Source organism: Hipposideros armiger, unplaced genomic scaffold, assembly GCF_001890085.2.
Source record: "Hipposideros armiger isolate ML-2016 unplaced genomic scaffold, ASM189008v1 scaffold_93, whole genome shotgun sequence".
In the NCBI taxonomy this organism is placed as follows: Eukaryota; Metazoa; Chordata; class Mammalia; order Chiroptera; family Hipposideridae; genus Hipposideros; species Hipposideros armiger.
Window position 1 is genome coordinate 1,733,966 of NW_017731443.1, and position 18,786 is coordinate 1,752,751.

General features: G+C 58.9%; 3 protein-coding genes across 9 annotated transcripts in view; all 3 read right to left on the reverse strand.

Moving 5' to 3' along the window:
• EHBP1L1 (EH domain binding protein 1 like 1) overlaps window positions 1-12,070 on the reverse strand; it is a 16,893-nt gene extending 4,823 nt beyond the window's left edge. Inside the window, exons 1-13 of one of the 6 annotated variants that reach the window (XM_019645222.1) lie at window positions 11,696-12,070; window positions 8,980-9,037; window positions 8,672-8,767; window positions 8,259-8,312; window positions 7,989-8,167; window positions 7,769-7,911; window positions 7,263-7,298; window positions 7,106-7,174; window positions 6,856-7,018; window positions 6,524-6,689; window positions 3,810-3,967; window positions 3,673-3,721; window positions 2,615-3,250 (exon numbers count right to left, since the gene is read on the reverse strand). In XM_019645222.1, coding sequence (XP_019500767.1) covers window positions 2,615-3,250; window positions 3,673-3,721; window positions 3,810-3,967; window positions 6,524-6,689; window positions 6,856-7,018; window positions 7,106-7,174; window positions 7,263-7,298; window positions 7,769-7,911; window positions 7,989-8,167; window positions 8,259-8,312; window positions 8,672-8,767; window positions 8,980-9,037; window positions 11,696-11,799 — 1,911 coding nt within the window. In that variant the 5' untranslated portion in view covers window positions 11,800-12,070. Of the gene's footprint in view, window positions 1-2,614; window positions 3,251-3,672; window positions 3,722-3,809; window positions 3,968-4,423; window positions 6,690-6,855; window positions 7,019-7,105; window positions 7,175-7,262; window positions 7,299-7,768; window positions 7,912-7,988; window positions 8,168-8,258; window positions 8,313-8,671; window positions 8,768-8,979; window positions 9,038-11,695 lie in introns of all 6 variants that reach the window. The other 5 variants (XM_019645221.1, XM_019645219.1, XM_019645220.1 and 2 more) reach the window with 5 other exon arrangements.
• Window positions 12,071-14,012: 1,942 nt separating this feature from the next.
• Window positions 14,013-16,246, reverse strand: FAM89B (family with sequence similarity 89 member B). The gene is made up of 2 exons (XM_019645111.1): window positions 15,227-16,246; window positions 14,013-14,840 (listed from the first exon to the last, which is right to left on the reverse strand). Exons 1-2 carry the CDS (start codon window positions 15,515-15,517, stop codon window positions 14,562-14,564), a joined length of 570 nt encoding a protein of 189 aa, XP_019500656.1. The 5' UTR covers window positions 15,518-16,246; the 3' UTR covers window positions 14,013-14,561.
• Window positions 16,247-16,345: 99 nt separating this feature from the next.
• ZNRD2 (zinc ribbon domain containing 2) lies at window positions 16,346-17,712 on the reverse strand. Of its 2 annotated transcripts, XM_019645110.1 has the most exons (4): window positions 17,598-17,712; window positions 17,350-17,501; window positions 17,133-17,217; window positions 16,346-16,742 (listed from the first exon to the last, which is right to left on the reverse strand). In XM_019645110.1, the coding sequence occupies exons 1-4, from the start codon at window positions 17,614-17,616 to the stop codon at window positions 16,399-16,401; spliced, it is 600 nt and encodes a 199-aa protein (XP_019500655.1). In that variant the 5' UTR covers window positions 17,617-17,712; the 3' UTR covers window positions 16,346-16,398. The 2 variants fall into 2 exon arrangements, with proteins under 2 accessions (XP_019500655.1, XP_019500654.1); XM_019645109.1 differs by having other exon boundaries at window positions 17,350-17,663.
• Between the last annotated feature and the right edge of the window lie 1,074 nt (window positions 17,713-18,786).

The window sequence follows — 18,786 nt, forward strand, 5'->3', positions numbered from 1 at the left end:
GTATGTAGCCAGCAGCCAGCGTGAGCAGCCAGCAGTCGCAGTGAGAGGCCGTCCAGAAGCCGGCAACTGATCTGCCTCTCCCGGGAAGAGCGCAATGATGGTGCCAACTTGGGCTAGTGAAGCAACATCCTCCACAACTAGACTAAAGAACAAAATGACAGCAACTTGTCTGTTCCCCTTCCCCCAATTCCCCAGCGCTGTTCCCATCCCCCCAACTCCCAAATAAAAATCTTAAAAAAAACAAAAAAAAAAGAGTTCAGGCTCAAAACCTGTATCAGCTCCCTTTGCTCTTTCTTCGTCATCCTGAGCCTCAATGTTCCCACCTACAAATGGGATAGTCATTCCCTGGAAGGGTCATCCTCGTGAGGAGTCAATGAGGGGTTGTGGGAGCAGGCGAGGCACACAGCAAGTGCTCCAACGCCAGGGCAGGCAGAGGCAGGAGAGTGGAGAAACCCCAACCTCAGCAGCAACTGAGCTTACTCACTTCAGCCCTGATGGGAATTCTAACACTTCCTCATGTCTGACCCAAAGTCCCCTTTCTACATACTTATGTGTGGCCTCTCCTCCAGGAAGCCTTGCTGGGCTGCACCAGAGGCATGCTACCCTTTTCATGGAGTTGCCTCAGCCCCACCCCAGCTTCAAGGTTCCTGTCTTCATCCCATTCCAGGACTTTGAGAGCTCCCAAGGGCGAGGACAGGCCCAACATTCTCCCACTGCACACATGGGGCATGAGGGATGGGAGTGGCGAATGAGGAGTCCCCTCCAGTCCCACGGGTCAAATATCTCCTATGGGACAAGGGCCAGAGGGGGGCCTGGCATAGAAGGACCAGATGCTGGGACTTAGGCCCAGAAGACTGTAGGATAGAGCCTCCTCTTTAAGATTTAAAGAGCCAATGACACACATTAACAAGGCTGTGTCCAGAAGCCAAGAGACAGGCCAGGGGTAGCTGTGTGCTTCTGACTCCTGCCTATCGCATCTCCTACGGGTGTCTCTGGGGCCCTCCATATCTGTCATTACAGGCTCAATGCTGCGTCTCTGGCTCTGAACTCAAGGTTCCTGCTCCACAGGCCGGCATCATCACTGCCTGCGGACCTTACGGGAGATGCCAGGCAGGTCCCTACATGAGACGTGAGCTTTCCTGTTGCCACATTTTTTCCTGTGCAGGTCCCTACACTTGAAAACCACCCCTCCCATTTTTCCCTGGGAAACCTGTCCACCCTATCAGCCTGGCTCAAATGGATGCTTCTTCCAGAAAGCCTTTCCCAGTTTATTCTGTCCTTTCCTCGGAACTCAGGGGTCATCCTCAGGCAGCTGAAGACTTGGAGTGGCCTGCTGCCACAGACAGGGCAGTGCAGTGGGTGGAACTCCAGCTGGAAAGCACATGGCCTGGACTTCAGTGGCTCTGAATCCTCGAGCAATCCCCTAACCTCTCTGGGAACATCTCCCATTCAGTGCAGTGACCATGCGACACCCTGGGAGACTCTGACTTGAAACCTGCAGGGAATGGGGGAACATGGGTGCTCAACAGGGTCTCCCATCACCAACCTCCCATTATTACGGAAGAGAGAAAATTGGTGTCCGGCATCTGAAGTTAAAGACCCAAGTCAGAGAATATGGAGGTTGGAAGGCCTGGACAGCCCCCCTGAATATAGAAACCATGCCCCCACCTTCCAGGGCAGCTGGTGGCTGCTGGTTGACCTGGGGCCACCTGCAAGGAAAAGCTCCAACCAAAGAGCGCTGCACTGAGTGCTGACAACACAGGGTCTTCTTGGAACTTCCTACTGCAGCCCATGATTTCACCAACTGGGTGCCAAGCCTTAAGAAACACCAGCGGGCCGGCCGAGTGGCACGTTGGTTAAGAGTTGGCTTGGGATGCCAGCTCTGAGCAACAGGGCCCCGGTTCAGATCCCACATGAGGGCCAGTGACACTGCACCCTCTACAGCTAAGATGGTGAACAACAGCTCGACCTGGAGCTGGGCTGCCTAGTGGCCCCTGCGTGGGCATAGGCTGCAGAGGAGCTGCAGTGGGCTGCTGTAAAGCTACTGTGAGTGGCTGGCAGCCTGCGTGAGCTGCCAAGAGCCGCAGTGAGCAGCTGCCCAGGGCCGTGCAACTGATCTGCCTCAACCGGGAAGAGCGCAATGATAATACCAACATGAGCCAGTGAAGCGACGTCCTCCACAACTAGACTGAAGAACAAAACGACAGCAACTTGTCTGTTCTCCTTCCCCAATTCCCCAACGCTGTTCCCCTCCCCCAATTCCTCAATAAAAAAAATTAAAAACAAAACAAAACAAAACAAAACCCCACCAGCATATATCCCAAGGCTGGAAGCAAAGGCCAGGACCCTGCCCCTGCAGCTGCTCCGGGCCTGAAGGGCCTTGCTCTCCAGTGTCCTCTGACAGGGAGCTCACTACCTCCCTACAAGACTCTTCTGCAAACACCACAGTCACATGGTAGCTCTGATCAGAAAGCGCCTCCTTGCTTCAATTGAGTCTCTCCGCCCTGAAGCCTCCAGCCCCGTGCCAGCTCTGCCCTTGGGGCCCCTCAGGACCCACCCCTTCTCTGCCCTGCTCCCCACGACCCCCACCCCGTGCCACAGGAAAGGCGCTCACCGCAGCCACGGCTCCAGTGTCCGGGTCGTCCACGGAGAAGGAATTGCTGTTCCGTAGCCTCGAGCGCCTCTTCTTTAGCAAGTCGGCGTCGCGCACGTGGGAGAAGGAACCATGCGCCCGGGGCGGGGGCACAGGCCCGGCCTCCCCATTCACTGACAGCCGTCGCAGCCGCACGCCGCCCACCGCACCCGGCGCCCCGGCCCCGTTCACCAGACCCTCTGCCGGGGGCACCAATGCTCGGGCTCCGGGGCCCTCCGCAGGGGCCTCTGCAGAGCGGGCCTCCTGGGTGGCCTCGGCCCCGCGGTCCTTGGAGGCCACCTCCGGGGCTGGCCTGTCCGCGTGGCTCGCGGCCTCCTTGGGCTCCTCGGGTGTCTCGGCCCGGTGCTCGCGTAGCCGCTGCGCCAGGCCGCCAGCGTCCAGGTCGTCGGGCGGGTTGGGCTGGGCGCTGGCCACGCGGTACGTGCCGGCGCCGCCACCGCCCTCCAGCTGCACCAGCTGCAGCTCCTGCCCGGTGCAGAAGGCACGGATCTGGCACAAGTACGTCATGACGATTAGCTTGTCGGGCACCGACAGCAGCACCATGTCAGCTGGCTCCAGCAGCCGCGACACGCCCAGGGCCGCGAAGCCATCGAAGGCCTAGGAACGGTGTGCTCGGGGTTAGTGGAGGCGGGAGTTACCCAGCAACGCCGCGGCCCCGCCCTAGACCACCCAGGGTCCCCGCGGCCTGCAAGCCCAGGTTTGCCTAGTAACGCCCTCACCCTCCTATTGGGGGAACTGTAGCAACAGGGCCCGCCCTCGCGTTACCCAGCAACTGCACACCAAAGGGTAGTTTTGGAAAAACCATCTAGTGGAAATATGCTTTAAAAAAACAAAATTAAACTAAGGAAAACAAACAATTTAAAAGACCAAAAGGGTAAAAAGTGGCAGAACTTCCAAAAGCCACAGCTGGGGCCCAGCAGGCCGCAGATTCTTCTGCAGACAGACCGATCCCAAATCTTGGACGTAGGCCTGGCTCTAGACCATCTCTCCCTCCAAGCATTGCTCCGTTCCCCTCTCACCTGCTTGTTGTTCTGTTTGATATTCAGCGGGTCAAGGGTGGCATAGTCGCTGCGGAGAGAGCAGTGGTCAGAGGCTACGTTCCCATTGCCCTCATGGCAGGCTCCCCAATTCATTCCCACCCCCTCTGGCAGCTCACATCTTGTCTGGGTAGAATCGGTGCAATATGGCACAGAAAGCCAAGCCGTTGCGCCAGGATGTAGTGAAGTTGGTGACACGGACACCACGGTAGCCAGCAGTGACTTCCTGGCACCACTCCAGTAGGGACTGGCTGGAGCTGACCAGGACAGGTGATGCCTGGGGACACAGGGATGGGCTTAGGGAATGTGAATACGGGACCTGTGCCCTCTGCCCCAGGGCATAAAACAGCCCCAGCTCTGGGTTTGCAGGGGTCACCAGAGACCACTGGCCAGAGCCTTGGGACCAGGCAAAGGGGTTTCCAGCTCTGGGGTTATCTACCAAGGTCTTCTAAAAGGTCAGTGGCCCCCAGGTAAGATCAGAGGTCACCAGCAGCCACACCTCAGGTCAGCCCAGAAAAATCAGCTTAGGGATGTCCCACTCCATGCAGCCCAGGGAAGACAGGGTTGGGGAGCCAGGGCATCCTGAGAGAGGAAGGGGTGAGGGGGCTCCTTGAAGCTGAGCCCGTCCCACCCCACCCCAGTTGACCAGGTGGGTCCATGCAGAGCCGCCGTTAGCTCAGCCTCAGGTTAGTGGGAAGCAGACGACTGGGCCCTCGGCGGCCCCCATCCCTACCTGGCTGCCCGGCAGCCTCCTGTCCTCTTCAGGCTCCTTTGGGGAAGAGGGCCCTGAGGGCCTGGGCACCCCAGCCCCTGCCCCATTGGCCACCTGCGCCTTAATCGGGCTGGCCTCTGGGAGGCTTCCCTCAGCTTCTTCTCCCTTCTCGGTTCCCAAGACCCCAGCCTCTGCTTCCTGGGCCTCGAAAATACCAGATTGGTTCTCTGGAGGCCTGAAAACTTCCATCTCTGTTTCCTGGGCCTCCCAAATCCCAGACTTGGCCTCTGAAAACCCCCAAACCTCAGCCTCTGCTTCCTGGACCCTCAAAACTGTAGTCTCTGCCTCTGTTCCCTGGGACCCTAAAACTCCATGCTTAGTGACTGGGGCCCTTAAAGCCTCATATATGAAGGTCCCCAAGAGCCCTGTCTCTGCCTTTGGGACCCCTGAGATCATAGTCTTCTCAGCCTCCAGAACTGTAGTTTCTGTCTGTTGAGTCCCCAGTCCCTCAGCCTCTGCCCTTCCAACCTGTGGCCCTGAAACCCCTGAATCCCCCACCACTGTCTCCATCCCTGGGACTCTTAAACCCTCAGCTTCTATCTCCTGGGTCCCCAATATCTCAGCTTTTGCTGTCTCAGTCTCCATCCTTGGGACCTCTGAATTCCCAGATGCTTTCTTCTGGGTCCCCAATATCTCAGCTTTGGCTGTCTCAATCTCTATCCCTAGGACCCCTGAATCCCCTACCTCTGTTTCCTGGGCCTCTGCTACCTCAGATTCTATCTCTGGGACCCTTGAACCCTCAGCTGCTATCTCCTGGGTCCCCAATATCTCAGCTTCTGCTGTCTCAGCCTCAAACCCTGGAATCTTGGAAGCCCCTAACTCTGTTTCCTGGGTCACTGAAATCTCAGATTTTATCACTGAGCTCTCTGAATTCCCCACCTCTATCTCCTGGGTCCCCAATACCTGAGCCTCTGCCCTCTCAGCCTCTATCTCTGGCACCTCAGAATCTCCTACCTCTATCTCCTGAGCCCCCAATATTGCATGTTCTGCTATCTTAGCTCCTATCCTCAGTACTCCTGAGCCCCCAGATATCTCCTGGGTCCCCAATATCTCAGTCTCTGCACTCCTAGTCTTAATCTCCAGAACTCCTGAACCCCCAGCATCTGTTTTCTGGGTCCCCAGTACCTCACACTCTGCCATCCCAGCCTCCGCCCCCAGGTTCCCTGGAACCCTCACCTCTGTTTTCTGGGTCTCCAGTTCCTCAGGTTCTGCCATCCCAGCAGCCTCTGACTCCAGGACCCCTGATCTCGCTACCTCTGTCTCCCGGGCCCCCAATATCTCAGCTTCTGCTGTCCCAGTCTCTATCTTTGGGAACCCTGATCCCCCTGCTTCTGTCTCCTGGGTCCCCTGAACCTCTGACTCTGCCAACCCCGTCTCTGATCTCAGGACCCTCAAGTCCCCAGTTTCTGCCTCCCAGATCCCCAAATCCTTAGACACTGTCCCCTGGTCAGCTGCTGGTGGGGCTCCCTGGTACCTGCTCACCTGGGGCCTGGTGCTTGCTGCTCCAACAGAGGGACCCTGCTCCAGGCCTGTACCCCCAATACCAGAGGCCCCACCCCTTACCTCTTCATCCTCTCTCCCCTGACTTGCAGCAGCCCTGACTTCCTTGGGGTCACTGAGATGCATGGAGAACCCTGCAGGCTCTGCCGGGAGTGGGCTCTGGATTATGGGAGACTCATCCCCGGTCCTGACCCCTGTCCTCCCCTGAGAACCCCTTGGAGGAGCCTCAGGTGTCCCCTTGAATCTTGCCTCAGACATCACCCCTTTAGCCTCTGGTCCCTTAGTATCTATATGTTTCATCTTTGACCTCTGCTCAGCATCCACTTGACTAACTTCTGAACTCTCTTCAGCCTTCCCAGCTGTGACCTCTGATCTCTTAGTGTTCACACCTCTAACTCCTGACCCCTGCTCGGTGTCCACCCCACTGGCCTCTGGCCGGTCCCCAATGGCTCCCTCCTCAACCTTGGCTTTCTGCCCTCCCAAAGAGTCTCTGCAGCCTTCGTCCTCGGTGCCTGGGCCTGGCCTGGCTCCCTGGACCTCTGTCCCTTCCTGAGGGCTTGCCTGGGCCTGGTTCTCCCCAGCAGAGCCCACTCCTGCTGGAGGAGCTCCTGAGGCTTTAGGGGCCTCATCCTTCCCTTGGGGGACTGAGGGCCAGGGGGCATCAGAGCCTTTCCGGAGCCGAGGGGCCGGGGTGGGGGCCATGTCCTGGGCTGGCTGTCTTGAGGACCTGAGGAGAGATCAGAAGGGGACATTGGAGGGATTCATTTGGCCCCCCACTCTCAGTCCCATGCTCCACCCTTCAGATTGCTGGGGCACTGGAAAGGCAGGTTGGTAGGGAGAGTGTAGCATCTTAATAGTGGGCAGGGGAAGGTGAGGCTGGTTCCAAAACTCACCTCGTCTCCGGTGGGGTTCCTGGGGACCTTGGGGCCTCAGGCCCCACCTGGCCCCCTTTTGTAGTAGCTGCTTCTGACCCTTGGCCCCGGGAGGCCCTGGCTGGGGGCGCAGGGGCACTCACAGGGGTTGAGCTGGTATCCTTAGCACTAGAAGGGCTGGCAGCTGGGGAGGAAGGAAGGGAGGGGGCACTGAGGCCTAGGACCTGGGACTGGAGGTCCAGTCCCCACCCAACCCCAGCCTGGGCCTCACCTGCCTGCTGGGGCCGTACTCGGCCCTCCTCCTCCTCCTCACAAAGTGTCTTCAGCTCCCGGGAAGGATCTGGGAAAGGGTTTTGGGGGATAGGGTCAGCCCACGGCAGGGCCCTGTAGGTCTGAGCCCCTCTGTCCAACTAGAGCGCTGGGCCTACCTGGGAAACGCCCCAGCCTCAGGGCACCGCCCCGGCCTGCGAGAAGAGACAGGCCCATGGATGCAGAGAAAAAGAGAACAGGACAGACAGAAAAAAAGCCTTAACAAGCAAAAGGGAGGGATAAAGAAGCGAGTCACTGAGCATGAGGGTGGGTGGTGAGGGTAGTGAAACTGGACTGCACCCCTCTCTGCACTTTTGGCCCAGCTATCATAGGGAAGGGGCAGAGCTGGGCAGGCACCCACTCAGGGGTGAGGAGAAGGCCAGGGGCACGGGGAGGCACTGGGAACCCGTCCTGCAGGACTCAGCTAAGAACCCAGGCCACCACAGGACCAGGGGCCCAGTATGGACAATCAGGGCTGCAGGGCAGTTTGGGGCTGCCTGGGCAATAGTGAGCTCCCATCACAAGCTGGCCCTGCCTCCCACATGGCAAATGGCTTATGGCCTGGGTCATCGCCCACCCTCCCTAGGTCTTGGTGGTCTCAATCCATGGCAGACTGTGAGCCTACCTGGCTGGGGCACATGAGCCCGTGCCTCAGGGGCCCCTGGACCATTAGCTTCCTCCTCGTCACTCTCAGCAAAGTCATCCAAGTTGCCCACGTCACTAGGCTTCACACTCATAAGGCTCGCAAGACTCTGCATGTCATCGTCCCTGGGGATCAGAGGTCAGGAGTGAGGGCTGGGGTCAGAGGTTGCAGACTGGGGCCAAGAGGGCTGGTGGGCACTCACGTGGCACGGCCCTCCCGCAGCAGCACCCCCGAGAGGGTGAGGCTCAGCTCCGCATGTACCACCTTCACGGACTTGGCCTTCAGCCGCAGCCGCAGGGGAACTTGGACAGGCACGGGCCCCGCATGGCGGGCCAGGTCCACCTCCGCTGAGGCCAGCACCTTCCGCTGCCCCTTAGACTCCTGTGGGCCGGCGGGAGGGGGAGGGGGAAACGAACATCAGTGCTGCCTGAGTCCCCAAGACCCCAGGCCCCAACCCACCCCAGTCACTCACATTCTCAATAATAAACGTCCACTCTTTGGCCTCATACTGGTCCACGTGGGGGTCCTGGGAGAAAGGGACACTGGTTGGTACAGGGGCTGCTGGGGTAGGAGCAGTGCAGGGAGAAGGGAGCAGTGCTGGCTCAGGAGGTGTTGGGTTGGGGCCTTCGCACATGCTGGTCCATCTTGCCTGGGAAGTCCCCCAGCTTCTCCTGATCCCAGCTGTCCCTCCTGCTGCATGTGGCAGGTAAATACAACCTCCTCTAAGGTGACCTCCTGGCCACTCACGCTGAGTAGGCCCCTGCTGCAATTCTTGGTCTCACCCCTCTGTTCTTTACTATTTGGATAACCCATCAGGGGACCCCTGTGGTTGCCTGGGGCTGTAATCGCCCACCCAGTCCCTTCCATGTTTTGGGTTAGACTCACCCTGTAGAGGGTCACGGAGATGTCCACATTTTCAGGTACCATCCACACCACAGTGCCCCGGTATGGGTTCTGGATGCCTGGCTGCCAGCTGTGGGCCTACAATGAGAAAGCAGTCTGAGTCCTCCTCCAATCTTAACTCCCCCCCTCCCCCTTTGCCCTCGTCTCCAACCTTGACCCCATCTTTCTCTGCAGTCTGTGGATTCTGATCTGAACCTGACTCCATGCCCCCATCAGCCCTCACCTGCTTTACCCACACCCCTTCACTGGCCCCACCCCTAACCTGGACCCCCAGTCCACATCTCCCCCACCTTGGAGCAGATGCGTCGGTTCCGCCGGGTCCATACCACCACCAGCTTATCCGGTTGCCTGGGCAGGGTGGGAGAGGAAAGGGGGCTACTCAATCAGGCCACCCAGCCCCTCTATCTCCTCCCAGGTCTTCCCTCTACCCACATCCCCCTCCCCCAGGAGAGGCATGGACAGTCCCTTATCTGGGGCCACAGAGAACAGGGCGGGGCTGCTGAGGTAGGGTGGGGCCCAGGGCCGAAGGGCAAAGGTCCCATGTGGGTCAGCAGGGATTATGAAGAAAGAGGGAAACAGAGACATACAGAGAGACAGGCACGCATAGAGACAGAGAGATACAGAGAAACACGCAAGGACCCTGCAGAGAGAGAGACACAGGGAGAGACACACTTGGAGTAAAAGAAGTCCATTCGCTTATTTGTGGAGTGCATACTATAAACCCAGCCAAGTTTGGGGGAAGAGCAAAGGAGAGACCGACCCTTCTGGGGCTGAGGACAACGGAGGTGGAACAGTGCCAGTCAAGAAGGAAAATAACAAGCTGGCTTCCGGGATAGAGTCACTAGGGTCTCCTTGAGGTCTGGTGTGGGAGCAGAGACACGAGTTGGGGAGGGATGGGCTGTGTGAGGGTTTGGAGGAGGGCACCAGGTAGAGGGAACAGTAGGTGCAAGGTCTGAGGTGGGGGGCAGGCTTGGGATCAGAGTGAGGGGCAGAGGGTAAGAGGTGGTCAGAGAGGCAGAGGGTCAGCTCGTTATTAGAGACCCTCCCAGGGCTTTCCATGCCCAATCCTTTGCTGGGCCCAGGAGCCCCAAGAGTCAGCCACGCTCCCTACCTCTCAAACCCAGAGCCCTGGACCCTAGCTCTGCAGGGACCCTGGGTCCCATGACAGGCATCGAGGAAGGCTTCCATGAGGTGTTAACTGAGCTGAACAGCATCTGCCGAGGCAGACTAAGAGGAGAGGCAGAGATGTGAGGTGACAGAGAGCAAACTGAGAAGAGAGAGTGGCCTGCACAGGACCCAGTCCCAGACACGGAGCTAACACGGGGCTGGGCCTGGGATGGAGAGGGCACCTTTGGGTTAGAGGATCCAACTGCTGCCCAGGAGGGTGGGGATGGTTGAGGGGACCATCAGGGCGAGGGCAGCACAGGAGCCCTCCTTGCCTGTACCCAGTCCCATGCCAGACCACTTGGGTTCATCCAGTTCACTGCCCCTCTGGAGGCTGAGCCAAGATAAATGGTTCTCCTGTCAACCCCTGAGGATGCTGAGGCCCAGAATTTGGGGGCCAGGCAAGGTCACATAGCTGACCCTAGAGTCCTCTGGCCTGGAGCCAAACTCCCCTCCCCAACCCCAAACTGCAGGCGATGGCTGAACAAGGGTATCTATGGGGCCTTCCCAGAAAGGGGAAGTGGACAGGGGGTGACTAGGGAGGGCAGGGCCTGGCCACGGAGCCTGATTCAGGCTGGGCACGCCCTCCTAGGGAGCTGGGACCTGGGCAGAGGCAGCTTCCTAGCCTGGGCTCCAGGTTCAGAAGCCCAAAAGGCCCTGACGACTGTCCCCTGTGACTCATATGCACTGACATTGCCCACACCCTCAGCCTGCTGTCTAGGACCATGCCCAGAGTCCCCTGGCCTCACCCAGGATGCTGGGGTAGACTGTAGAAGCCATAAGCCAGAGTTCAAGTACCAGCCCTGTGCTGTGTTACCCCAGCCAACCCCTGAACTCTCTGGGCCTTGTTGAATGGAGTGAGCAGCCCTCTGGCTGGCCCAGTCAAGACCAGGGGTACAGCAGCTACCAAAGTGACCCCAGCCTCCTTTTTACCCCCCTCCCACTGGACCCCATGGTCCCTTCCTGCCCCCGGCAGCCCTTCCTCTTGGGAGCCTAAATTTAGCCCCCGCCTGGCGGGTGAGGTCCCCACAGCTGTGCCCTAATCCAGCCAAGGGAAGCTGACACCAATGAGCACGTATATTTAGGGTGTGACGCAGGGGCCTGGGCAGCTGCGATGGGGACATGTGAACAAGATGCCCCTGGGCTCTTCAGCAGCCCAGGGCGGGGTCCTACACCCCCTTATCTCTCCCCATCCCACTACCTTGCCCTTCCCAGACCCTCTCCTCCCAGGACCCACAACTTCCTAGGCCCTCAGGCCCCTTTAAGCTGCTCCCCGCCGCCTCCCTCCTTATTCCTCCCAGTGCTCAGTTTCCCCTTTTAAGGACATTGTGCAGATGAATCCAGCCTCCCAGAACCCAGTTTGGCTGAGGGGGGGGGGGCGGGGGGGGGATATTCCTCTGGCTCAACAAGTGGGCAGGAGAGGAGGGGGCTACATCCTTGTTCTGCACTGAACTGAGGTCCTTGGAGGTTTCTGTCCTAGCCCGCCAGCCCACACATCTCAAAACGTGTTCTCTTTCCTGATGCCCCCCTGAACCATCCCTCTGGCCAAAAACATGAGGCCTCCCTTCCCCCTCGGGGCCCTGAACGCAGCTGAGGGAAGTGTGGGCACAGATTCTCAGCCCGGAAGTCCTGACCTCCAGTCCCCCAAAGCTTCCACATTCCCCCCAACTCTAGGGGCCCCACAAGCTGCAAGGGCCCTTCTGAGTCTCTATGCCTGGGAAATTTGGGCCCAAGCTGGGGTAGGGGCCCCTTTAGCCATTGGGCTGGGGCAGGGTTCTCTTAGGCTCCAAGGACGGGAGTCCAGCCAGTCTGGGGGGTCCCCCAAGCCTCCATCCCACTCACCATTTCTTGCTGCACTCCACCACCAGCTCGTGGTAACAGGCCACAAACTGGAACTTGGCGGCCCGCTTGCCTACGCGCTGCAGGCGCTTCCACACCGAGGTCATGGCCCCCGCCGCCCCGCCGCCTGCTCCTCAGACCGGAGACTCCCGTTGGCTCGCGACCGCTGGCCTGGCCCAGGTCCCCATGGCCTCCCGGGTTCCTAGCCGCACCGCCCGCCCCGTCTGTGTGGAGGTGTCAGAGGCTCGGCCCCGGGACTACTGTCCCCGCCGCAGCCGCTGGGGCCCGCCTGGTGGTCTGGCAGAATTAGCGGGGTCGTCTGGGGAGCGTCGGGTCGCTGGAGCGCTGAGTGGCGACCGCGCCGTTTCCTGGAGCCGCACCCCCGTCGGAAGGCGGGCGGGGCTCCAAGGAGGGCGGGGGCCGGGAGGGGAGTGCGGGGGCGGGGCGGCCGGGCTTCCGGGGCCTCGCGCCGCGATCGCAGGGAGTTGGGGACACCGGGACCACAGCACCCGCTGGTTGCGCCCCGAGGTGGTGTGGATGCGCGTGCCTGAGAGAGGGCAACCAGCAATTTGGTGAAGCCCTCGCAAGCGCTGCCAGGGCTGCCTCCCTTCCTGGCCCGCAGCCCTGGGGGATACGTATTGGTGGCCCCCTTTCACAGGTTGGGAAACAGAGACCCAGGAAAGGAGGGAGACTTGCTCAGTGTCACAGTGCGTGTCTGGGCCAGAGCCAACTGTCCTCAACACTGGGATGGCAGGCTCCTGTTGCCACCCACGTCTGAACCGAGAGTCAGGGACCAACCTGTGTGGTTCTGAGGGCAGCACCCCCGTTGCCTTTTGGAATCAGCTGTCAGGTGGGAAGGTAATCCCAACGTTTCAAGCAGCTGAAGGTTCAAATCCTGACTTCCAACAAATGTGTGATCTTGAGCAAAGCACTATCACCCTGAGCCTCAGTTTCTACCTCTTAAACACGGATAACCATAGTTCCACCTTTTACAGTCATTGAGAGAATGAAACCTTGAAAATTTGTATTTGTACATGGAAACCTTGCATTTAGCATGCAGGCCAGCTGATTTTGTGAGGTTTCGTCAAGTGGAACCCGTTATCATGGATGGGAAAGTGTGTGTGCATGTTTACTCTCCCTCCCTGGGAAGCCTGCCCAGGGCGTTCACTGCTCTGTTCACACCTAGATTAGAGCCCTATCGCCTCCCCACCCGCCCCGCACCATAATGAGCTGCAGGTATCAGGTCCAAAGTTAGAGAACTGTCCTGGGGCAGCACAGCAGCCTGTTCACTCCCTGCCAGAGCCAACGCTATGCAAGGTTTATGAATAAACGGTAGCCTGGTGCTTGATAAACACTCGGTTTGAACAGGACGTCTGATCTGCCGAGAGTGCCGGCTGAGTTGTCTTCTGGAGGCAAGTGACTACAGCAGGGCATGGGTATGAGCAGCCTGAAAACTAAGTGTGCAACTTCCATGTCGTCTCTTCCTAGTCTCTTTAGGTTGTGGGGCTGTTGCTGTATGCATATGGAGGTCTGAGCGCCCATCGTCCCAAATGTGCAGGCTTCTTCTGGTGGGACTGACACCCAGGTTTGGTTCCCAGTCCCAGTGGCAGTGTGGTCCTCGGTTTCCTCTGTGAAAAAGCTTTTTACTTACAACCCTCAAGGTCCCAAGTGCTGTGGGGCGGGACCAGGCGGCCCGTGTGAGACTAAGTGCGGAAGGGGGCAGTGTCTGGAAGCCCAATCACCCCGCAAAGCCTGTCTTATGCACCCAAGCCTGGGGCCGTGGCTCCATCTCTCCTCCAGGGCTTGTCTGGCCCCTGGGAAGCCTGGGACACCTTCTGCTCGGCAGCTCTTTCCTACCCATAGGGCACTCACTAGGTCCCAGGCTCTTCCCAGAGGCGCCTTCCCCTCTCCCGCCAAGGGGCCCCTTGGCCCGCGGGTTCGGGCCCACCCATTTCCTGTGCCGCCCCAACTCCGCCCCCACTCAGGGTGGAAAGTTTCTCTCCTCAAGATGGGCGGCTCCTTCTCCTTCCTTCCCGGCGGGCCAGGAAAGCCCAAAGCGAGTGGGGAGGGGTGTTGGGCTCCCAGGCCTCCGGCCAGAGAAGGGAAGTGACTGGCCCGCAGTCTCAACCGCAGGCCCAGGCTGAGCCAGCTTGGACGCTCTGCAAGCCCGCTGGGTGAGGAAGGATTCGTACCCGCCACCGCCAACTTTTTTTTCACTCGGGGCCTCCTGCGCCACCTGCTGACGGAACGGGGGAGGGGGGGGCACTTGCCCAAAACACCGCTATTTTCCAGCCCCAGAGCCAGGCAATCAGAACACAGGAACGCTGAGAGCATTTATTTATCTATGCGCCCAGGAGGATGCCCCTAAACTTAAATATCCAGCATGGAGCCTTGGCCCTCCTGGCCGTGGGTGGGTGCAGGAATGGGTCCTAAAGCCCTTGTCTAGGGAGTGGAACCCGGGGACTAGAGGTGGGATGCTCCTGAGCCAGCAGCTGCCAACAGCAGCAATAGGTAAAAAGGAGATGGGCACCAGGCACTCATCCCAATCCCAGAGACGCCGAGGAGAGCACAAGATGCTTTGGGCCCCACTGTCAGGCTGAAGGTTGGCCAAGCTGGGGTGCACACATGTGAGATAAGTGGAGGTCCAGTGCCATGGGCAGAGGCTGTAGCCCAGATGCCTGCCCCAGAGCCAGCTAACCCAAGACAGGAGGGGGTTGGCAGCTATGCCTCTGAAGGACCCAGGCCTTGCCCTCCTGTGAGGTGAGGTGGTACAAGGGAAAGCAGGCACTACAGTCTGAGTACTTGCAAAGGGGTTTCTGAGCCTTTTGCGTGGGTACATGCCCCCTGCCAACCCCCACCCCCCAGCTCTTCAGAGGCTGATATGGAAGGCATCTTGCAGCCACTGGTCACGGGCATTGTGTGTCTGGGGCACGGTGAGGGGTGGCGGGTCTGGGGGCAGGCTGGCATCAGGAGGCTCGTCGTCATCAGATAGGCCAGCATCAGGTGGGTAGGAGCTGTCTGAGTGCAGGGAGGATGACAGGTCCTGGCACAGGCTCAAGTCTTGGCACAGGTGCTTATAGTCCTGGATTGACTCGTACAGGCCCCACAGCTGGCACAGCAGGGACATGTCCAGCTGCCGCAACCCCACCTGCAAAAGACTGAGGGTGGGCTGGGGTTGGGGTCCAGGCCACCCTCAGTCCAAACGACAGCGCTAGCCAATCTTCTCACACTTTCTAAGCACAAGTTTTTGTGGACATAGATGCCACTTGCAAGCTGTGAATATTTGGACAAGTCACTGATCCTCATTTGTAACATTCATCTAGCAGGATGAAATGAAAAAAGACGAGTAAAGCATTTAAAAATACATGGCAACTATTGCCATAGACGGTAATTATAATTGTTACCATATCCCCTCACTGAAATCCAAACCACACGTTTCTGGTTTCGCGCCACTGTGCTCTGCCCCGCCCCGGGACCCTCGTGCTCAGCAGCAGCCCTCCCCTCCAACCCCTGGACCGGGGCCCAGCTACTAACCATCTCCTTGCGCAGCGCCGCTAATGCCGAATCGAGGTTGACAGGGCGACGCAGGGCGGGGGGACCGGCGGCGAGTCCCGCGTTGGCGGCGCCGCGGGGCCCGTCCGGGACACGGGAGGCACGGCTCAGCTCGTCGTGGATGCGGCTGCGCTGGCTGTAGACGCGCTCCAGCTCCCGCCACGAGCCCCCGCTCGCGTTAAGGAGACCGCTGAGGCCGCGCGGTAGCGGCGGTAGCCCGGCCAGGGAACAGCCTGCGCCGCTCGGCGCCTCGGCCAAGGGCAGCCCATTCATGGCTGGTCCGGCGCGGACAAAAATGCCGCCTCCTTCCCCTGCAACGCTCCGCCCGGGATTCCACCCGCGGGCCCTGAACCCCGCGGCTCCTCCAGCGGAGCTCGGCCGCCGCCCGCAGGCCGCGCTTTGTTCCTTCCCCAACGCCTCCGACTCCGCCCCTACCCAACCCCCTCCGCGTGGGCGGGGCCTCTTTTAAAAGGGCAACGAATGTGGGACCCAGTCGCCCCAAGTCGTGGAAAGCCGAGTAAGGGGAACAGGGCACAGATAGAAGGGAGGAGGAAAAAGGCCAAAAGCGGCGGGCACGGTTCCTTCAGTTCTTTATGCTCCCTCCCCAACACTGTGTTTAATTATTCTGCCCAATTATAACTCCCAAGGAAAAGAATCTAGAAGTGGGGGTCAGAAGGCTGGGGTAAATCCATACTTGGTCCCTAATGTGAAACCTGACGCCCTGTCAGTGTCTGTATACCGGAGGAGGAGATGGGAAAGGATGACGGTGTCAGGACGCTTCAGGGAAGCAGCAGCAGTTACCAAGGGGACTGGAATCCCAATCTCACTCAAGGGCGGGGGATGAGCACTGGATGGCTGAGGAGGCTGCAGGGGTGCTGTGGAGGTCCATACCTCTTATTCCTGCCTCTGAGGAGGCAAGAATCACATAGTCCTCTCCCTCCCCCTCATCCTCTGAGTGGGGAAACTGAGCAGAAACAAGCCCAACTCATCTCTCAGGCCATCAAGGAGAGCAGGCAGCGGTAGGGCAAGAGGCCAAAAGCAGGAAAAAGGCGAGTGGCGCTGGGGCTGGCATGCACACTCAGAATCAAGAAAAGAACAAACCACACAAAAGGAATAGCTGTTTTTCTAGAGGGTTTTTCTCATGAGGGGGTCTCTTAGTGTTGCAGCTGTTGCAGGCTGTGCAGGGCCTCAGCACAAGCCCGGATAAGGCTACACAGCTGGATGCTAGTCTCCAGGGAGGTGCTAGAGCCCAGTTCAGCTGAGGCCCAAGTCAGCTTCTGCAGGAGGGCCTCCTGTGTGCAGGTCAGGATATCTGCATCTGGAGGCACAGCAGGAGGGGGCGGGACCTGGGCTGCCTTGAGCCCTGCTGCAGCCCCCTCACAGTGCTCTGGGCGGGGTACTGCGGGCTGAGGAGTGGGCCGAGAGCCTGTGGGGAGCTCTGAGGCAGAGGCGAGTTGGTGCTCCCGAGCTTGGGAGAGGGCGGCCTGGGCATTCAGAGCTAAGAGAGGAGAGAAAGCGGGTGGAATAGTCAGGATGCCTGGCCCACCTCAGCCCTGAGCCACCTCCTTACTCTCTACTGCTCTGCTCTTTCTGTGCTTGAAACGTTTTCCCTGACACTCTATAGGGCAACTCATTCATTATCTTCTTTGTATCAGATTTGCTTATGTCCTTGACTCATCTCTCCCATCAGGACTAGGCCTGATTGAGCTCAGATTCTCCAATAGTGTATGGCACACAGGAAGTACTTACTCAATGCTCTTACTGAATGACTGCTCCTCTCTACAGCTGTAAGGAGAAAGCCCCAACCACAGACTCCACTGTCACCTCCCAGGACTACTGTTCCCAGACCTCTATCACACTTCTCCACCAAGCACACTTGGCCCCTCACCCGGATTATCTTTATCCACGTCTGAATCGAGCTCCTGACATGCCACGCAGTAGATTTTCCGCTGTTTGTCTTGGAGGAGAATCGTCTAGGGGGCAGAAAACACAGGGGTCAGGCGTGAGACGTTGGGCAATGGGGTCCAGAGAGTCGAGTTGGGGAAGGGCTGTGCAGCCTAGTCCGGGGACCCATCCCCGACCCCACGTCCCAAGTCTCTCCTCACCCCGCAGTCCGCGCACGTCTCGCCCAGCATGCGGTAACCACGCAGCAAGTAGTCGCCCATAAGCCGGGAGATGCGATCCTGCCGTTCCCGTCGCGCTTGCAGCACCTTCGTTTCCGCTTCGGTCGGAGGCTCCCAGGAGAAATCGTCGACTTCTGGGGGAAGAGGGACACAAGGCACCGGGGGGTCTTGCCGAAGCAGGCTGCCTCCCGTACCCCGCAGCCGCAGGCCCCCGCAGCTCAAGTCCTCACCAACGCCGTTCACAGCCATGTTGCCGTTGTCGCCGCTAGGCTCACCGGAAGTGACGCACAGGCAGAGCGCCTTCCGCTGGTTCCGCCCCCTCCATGTTGCGCAAAGAGTGATGGCGGAAATAACGCACAGAGTGCTCCTGGGACGTCGCTATGCCCATAGTAGGGCGTATCTGCTGCAAGCTTGACCCTGCGCAGTTCGCGCACCCCAGCGGCTGTCCCGTAAACAAAAACTTTCGACTGGCCGCGCCTCAGGAGAGACGTCTCCGTGGTAACTTGACTCAGGTCGCAGGACCCGGAAGTGGCTGCTTAGGGTCGCCCTTCCTGCCCGCCGCAGAGGGAGGGAACCAGTTGGCTCGAGAAATTCCTGCTGGCCTCCGCCTTCCTTGGGGTTTCCCTTTGGGGCGTCATCACAACAACACCCTTGATAATAACAAACGGCCCCTTGCGCGCGCGTGGAGCCCTTTCAGGCCTCAGTACTTCTCACTTCAGTCAGCAAGGCAGGCCAGGCGAGGATCGTTCTTGCTTTCTGTACCTTTCAGCCTATTTGTATGCTTGGTGTCTCAGTCTGCCCACCCACTACCCCAAGACCTAGGGCTGATGCGAAGTCAGCCACTAACTTTTCAAGTTAAGCCCTCAAATAACCTGCTGACCGAAAAGCATTTTACTGACCATGCACAGTTCGGGTAGCAGCCGCAGCTGAGTAAATGCATGCTGGAGAGTGGGGGTGAGGGGCTTATTACATATGCCTGTAACCTTTATGCTTTTCTTGGGTGGGTGGCTATTAAAATTACTAGTGCTCCCTAACATTGGTCTTGGTTATGTTTTTCTCTTCTGTGTTCTTTTCCATACACATCCTCTGCCTTATTAGGTCTGGAGAAGCCAGATGGTGCAGGCAGTGTTCCCCAAATGTGCAGCCTGAGGTGCCTCAAGGCTGTACACCAGGGCGGTGGAGAAGGAGCTAGGGCGTAGATTCCCCACAATCTCATCAACAAGCTCCCCGTTTGATTAGACGGCACATGCTTCTGCAGTCTTACCTGAAGATCGAGTGCCCTCCTCCTGGCCCCATCCTCCTCCCACATAGACTCTCTGGAACTGCCATTTTCTGACCCTTGCTGCCTCCTGCTTACTTGGAGAGCCCTGTGCCCCTCTTTTTTTTTTTTTTCTCCTGTGCCCCTCTTCACTCTCTCCA